We start from the raw sequence: 5,846 nt of genomic DNA on the forward strand, positions 1-5,846 counted from the left end.
GGTGGGTGGAGGTGTTGTGAAGCAAATGGTATCTCACTGGGATTTTTCTTTCTTAATTTTTTACATTTAGTAATATGCATACAATATTTGCCTATTCAACATTTTCGTGTATACAATTCAGGTTCCAAATCACCTCAACCCGTCATATGGTTGAATCTTAGTAATTAATGTAAGTCTCAAAGAAATAAGTTCTAAAATTAAATCACGATACCCTTGTTTTGTGACAAATCCATTTAATTAAGTAGTATACATATGAAATGTTTCCCATTTAAATTCAAAAGAGGACTTACACAGTGACTACAAAACAGTATGTTCAAGATGAACAAGTTTTAAAAAAATAAAATACACACTGAGAAAGTAAGAGAATGTACAGCAAAATGGTCTTATCTGCCTTTTCAACGAGATGTATATATTACCTGTGCATTGTTTATTTTAAAAGGAGGTAACAGAATTTGAGTTCAGTCGAAAAACCCCTCTATGAAACATGAGCGCTTGTACTACATTTTGTTAATAACCACTTCAAATGTTTAAAATGCACTTACTCAAAGTTCATCATTCTGTTTGGAACAATTTTTGTTTGAAAAGAAAATGGCCATGTAATTCAGAAAGCAAATAGGCATAAAAACAAGCGACAATCTTTGTCACACTGACCATTACAGTAAAATAAGTAAAGCTGAAGCTAACCAAAAATACCTTTATTTTCATCTTCAAACAACAACTGTTAACTTTTTGTTCTCCCAAGAAAATCATGATTACCTTTCACAAAAATTGGGCATTTACAGTGCATCTTCAAAGTATTTCCCTTTAACGGGAAACTTAGCATCATAGTATCTCAAGACCAAAAAGTTTTAAAAAAAAAAATCCATCTTGTGGCTTTTATAAATGAAACAGAAGCAAGAATAAGTCATGAAAATCCACTCAGACTTCAGGTCCATTTCCTCCTGGAACCAGCATTGTGATGTAATTTCCATTTAGCAATATCTGATCTAATTTAGTAATATTTCTTCCTTCTGGTGTGATTTCAAATTCAGTGACATCTTCCAATACCATATTAACAAAGTCATCAAAACCTAGAAGGGTGCCGGCAATGTCCTTGTCACTCTTCATCACAATGTGAATTCCGGATCCTGCTACCTGGAGGCAGCAGCTGCGACAGGTTGGTAGTAGCGTTCGCCGACGCCGGAAGTGGGCTGCTCCATGATACCCTTTTTAATCAAGTTAAAAACGACCAAGATAAAAGGTGCTTGGTGGGAATCTGTAGAGATGAAATTAAACAACGCGAGTGAATGAAACACTGGATTCAGGGCCGTCCTTCATCCTGAAAGGCCAGTGGAGAAGGCATCCTGGTTGTCTCCTCTCTTGGGTCTATGGGTGCTTTTTCCATGACTGGAGGCCCTGGGTAGTGCAAGCAGCTAAGCACTAACCGAAAGGTTAGAAATCCAAGCCCACAGAGTGGCAGCTTAGAAGACAGACCTGGAACGTCCCGAACCAAATCAGCCACTGAAGACCACGAAGCCCAGTTCCATGCCGACACCACAGGGGATCACGGCGCTCAGTCTCCACTCAACCGCAACCGGGGTCGTCTGTTTTTGTTCTTTCAACCAGGCAATTAAAGGTTACTAAGTAGATAGAAACATAGGCTTGAACTTGGGCTAAAAATACGTTTAATCCAATTCTAAGGTTTAAAGAAATAAAATCGGAGCTTTGAGCAGGTCTGCTGTGTCCCCCAGGTTCTGAGGGCAGGGCCCAGGCATGGCTTTCTCTCCTGCCTCCTCTTCCCACCACGTTTCCCTCCAGGAGTCCCCAGTTTGTCTTCAAGTTTGCTCCGAGCAGCCAAGCGTTTGGGAGGAGTTGGCCACAATCCCAATCCAGAGGAGGGTCTGAGTGACCCAGATGGATGCGGCCATCTGACCCCGGGTTCAGCCATCAGCCTTAGGCGCTGAGGGACGGGCACCGGGTGGGAAAAGGCCTTCTCAAAGGGAAGAGAGGGCCTCCATCTGCCAGGTGGAGGGCAGAGGCCTTCGTGCCCGCACTTACCCTAGGAAGCATGTGGCCCGGCCTGATGCCACTGGGCATAATGAGGCCAGAGCTGAGAGGGTCCCAGAAACAGCCAGCGCCCCACCAAACACTACTGGAAACTTGAAATCTCACAGGGCTCTTCAGTTACACGAGTCCTACTATTGTCATGAGGAGCAGCCAAATGACTGTCAACTCATAAGGACGCCGCCATGTGTCCCAGGGAGGCTGCCCCACAGGGCTTTGATGGTTGTCATCTTGAAGGGAGCACATCTCCGGCTCTTTCTCCCCCAGAGCAGCTGCGCGGGTTCAAACCGCCAACTTTCTGCGGAACAGTCAAGCGCTTCAGCACTGCACCACCAGGGCTCCTTACAAGAGCCCTACACAATTTTATAAGCCGAAGTGAGTGGGCTTTTAAGGACTTGTGACAGGAAACATCCTCACAGCAATATTCCCAGCCTAGGCCATCCCTCACCAGCCACTCTGGAGGGGTACAGAAATGAAGATGAACAGTAAGTCCCTGAGGCCTTTACATCGGAGGGGCAACTAGGGCACGAGCCATAGACTGCTGGGGTCCCAGAGAGGAAACGGAGGTGGAAGCAAACCCTTAAGAGTGAGTGGGCGCCGAGATGTGTCTGGGGGGACCCAGGGCGGAGTCCAGCGAGCCGAAGGGCAGAACCAAAGAGGCAAAGGTGAGAAGAGGCAGGACGGCACTGGAGGCCTGGAGACTTGCTGAATGCTTCTATTGTTGACTAGCAGGCGCTCACACAAATGATGCCTTTCAATCCGTACAAGGCAGATACAATGTTTTATCCCCTTTGGATACAAAAAGGGGCACAAGAGATTAAGTAACACTGCCAAGGTCAGATAGCTGCCCAGTGCGTCAGCAAAGCTGCCCGACGCCCTCACCTGACCACTGCCTCCCTAAGCAGTTCACACGGCCTCGTGGGTTCCCAGCAGAGTTTGTGCGCAGGAAGCCCTGAACGGCTGCGCTAGGTACCAGCGACAGGGCTCCACGGTCAACACGACCTTCGAGATGTGGCCCTTTCCTTCCAGAAACTCAGGTGAATGTGTATAAAGCAGAATGATGAGTAGAACCCTCTCACGCATACGTAATAAATACATGCACACGGCCATGAGGAGTTTCTATACTGTGCCCATCGTTGAAAGGGCACAGAGCACTCTGGGCCCACCCTGCCTTTCCGTGTGTTCTGAGAACAGCCCACAGAAGGTGACTCAGGATGTTTGTCCTTCTCCAGGCCCTGGGCCTTGGCTTTTCCGACCATATGTGCACTGACCTACCAGGTGTTCCTGGAGGGCCAGGTGGGACTCGCCACACCAGCAGATTTCCTCCCTGTCAGGTTGCGGCACAGCCTTCCTATCTCTTACCTCAGCTTCCTCTGTCCCTCTGTTGAGTCATGGGGGGAAGCTCCTTGCCTGTGACCTCCAGGGTGGAGAGGGCAGGCCCTGGAAGGAGTGCCTTGCTCTGAGCAGGATCAAGAGATGAAAGATGAGCACAGAGAGAGAGTGTTTTCCTACTACGTGATTGTGTTGGTCTGAGTAAACTAGAGAAATAAATCTACAGAAACTCATATATGTATAAGACAGTTATATATATATTACATATACATTCAGAAACCATCCCAACCCAGTCCCATCCAAGTCCATAAGTCCGACTCAGCCCACATGTCTGACAGTGATCTACAAAGTTCTCCTCACACTCACAAAACACACACAGTGACACTGAATGCATGAGGATCACAGGCCAGTGGGTAGAAAGTCTTTGAATCTAGTGGCTGTGTAAGCATCTCAGCGCTGGCAGGGGTCTCCACACGGCTGCTCCAGCACCCAGAGCTGCATCACGGTAGGTCCATGTGGCTTCTCCTCAGGGATGTCTTGCAGGAAGTGAGCCTTGCCAGCTAAAGCAGGGAATTGACTAAGGCAGCTGCACCCTGGTCCGACCATCAGAGAGCAAGAGACCCGAGAACTAGAAAGGCGAGGCTCACCGAGCCATTTATCTCTCTGCCCTTCAATTAATCCCATATGTGTTTATCGGCCAGGTTGGCACAATAAACTTAACTATCTCAGTGATGAAGAGGGCAAAGTGAGGCTCATTTCTGCCTTTCACTTGAAGAAACCAGGTTGTGAAAAAATGGACAAAAATGTGATTTACACAAGCATTAAACTACACTTAAGGTACACAATTAACCATCCTTTCTCCCCAACGTTCCCCCTCCCCTCTATGTGTTTATACCTATCTTTTTGCCTCAAATGGGACAGTTTTCACTTGACAACTAACATAAAAGCCGACAGTTCAAACCCATCCAGTGGAGCCATGAGAGACTGGCTTGGTGATCCGTTTCCCTAAAGATTACAGCCAAGAAAACTGTGTGGCTCAGTTCTACTGTGCGACACCCGGGGTTGCCAGCAAGGGAACAGGCTGGGTCTTGGTTTCTCCTATCGAACATTAGTGCCAGCAGAGGGCTTGCTGAAACAGATTGCTGGCTTTCTACCCCAAGCTCTCTGACTCAATGGGGGCTTTGGGGTGAGACCTGAGAATCTGCATTTCGAGCAAGTTCCCAGGTACTGCACCTGATGCTGGAGAGCCCCAGGCCCCATAACTCTAGACCGAGAGCAACACGGTTCTGTGTCCTTGTCTTGCTTTATCTTGGCACATTCTAAAAGAAGGCACTAGAAAAAGCAGGGGCCCAACGATTATCACGGCCTCATCCAGAACCAACTTCAAGTCACCAGTTGACTTAGGGATTTCTAGTCCATCACGATTAAGGCCAGTTGTGGGTAGCTCAAGAAGCACTTTCCTTTTTTAAAAAAAATCGCTTTATTGGGGGCTTTTACAGCTCTTATCACAATCCATACATTCATCCATTGTGTCAAGCACATTTGTACATATGTTGCCACCATCATTTTATTTTTTTTACCATTTTTTATTAAATACTTTTATTGGGGATGCTTACATCTCTTATCACAATCCATACATTCATCCAGTGTGTCAAGCACATTTGCACATATGCTGCCATCAGCATTTTCTTTCTTTTTTTTTTTTTTTTCAGCTTGGTGGTTTCCCCTTTATTGATGTGCCTATCTCCCCCATACAATTTTAGTCCCTTCCATCTACCCCCCAAATAGAAGGCAGTGAAAGGCATTGCTGGGGTTCTGGGCCCCTTGGGTAGTTGGAAAGGGAACAGAAACCGAAAACAATCACTGGATGTAAGACTGACAGCCGAGAAGTCTGAAGTGGAGTGGGAGAGGTGGCAGAGAAAGGTGAAGAGGAAGAAAGAAAAGGAGAGCAGCTAGGGGCCATTTCCACCATTACTGCGCCTGCTAGGAAGGGCTGGAGAGAAAGCCGCAGACATGAAGGAGTGCAGGTCCTGAAGAAGGGAGGTGGTACTTGAGCCTGAAGAAGGGATGGGTCAAGAAAGGGGGGCCACCTTTCTCTTTGCAGAATGGAACACCCCCAACTCCAGGGCAGTGGCTTCACAGACCGTACACACTCTCGTCACTGTAGGCAATGTATAGAAAGAAGTCTTCTTCGTGGTGTTCCTGGTATAGCTGACCCATTGTGGCACTGGTGGGCGGAATGACATTGTTGACAAAGAAAAACAAGGCATCTTCAGCTCGGAGATGAATTCGCTTCCGGATCAAGAAGTAGAATTGACCGACTGTGAGATCAGACGGTACCAGGTATTTCTTTTTGTCCAGGTCACCTATCCGAGCTTTGGGCGCCTTTTCTACTATCACCGGGACCCGGTCCGGATATTTTTTTCGGATCTTCTCGCTCTCAGAGCGGCGCTTCTCGAACGGATGCTCCT

At 47.2% G+C, this 5,846-nt stretch overlaps 1 protein-coding gene and 1 pseudogene across 1 annotated transcript in view; both read right to left on the bottom strand.

Moving 5' to 3' along the window:
- Positions 1-918: 918 nt before the first annotated feature.
- Positions 919-1,342, bottom strand: LOC101653113 (annotated as a pseudogene).
- Positions 1,343-5,083: 3,741 nt separating this feature from the next.
- Positions 5,084-5,846, bottom strand: part of LOC101653429 (gamma-aminobutyric acid receptor-associated protein-like) — a 51,410-nt gene continuing 50,647 nt past the window's right edge. Inside the window, exon 2 of the mRNA XM_045298203.1 lies at positions 5,084-5,844. Coding sequence (XP_045154138.1) covers positions 5,512-5,844 — 333 coding nt within the window. The 3' untranslated portion in view covers positions 5,084-5,511. The remainder of the gene's footprint in view (positions 5,845-5,846) is intronic.

This window comes from Echinops telfairi, unplaced genomic scaffold (genome assembly GCF_000313985.2).
Source record: "Echinops telfairi isolate 266 unplaced genomic scaffold, ASM31398v2 ScPeMD7_7424;HRSCAF=8462, whole genome shotgun sequence".
NCBI lineage: Eukaryota > Metazoa > Chordata > Mammalia > Afrosoricida > Tenrecidae > Echinops > Echinops telfairi.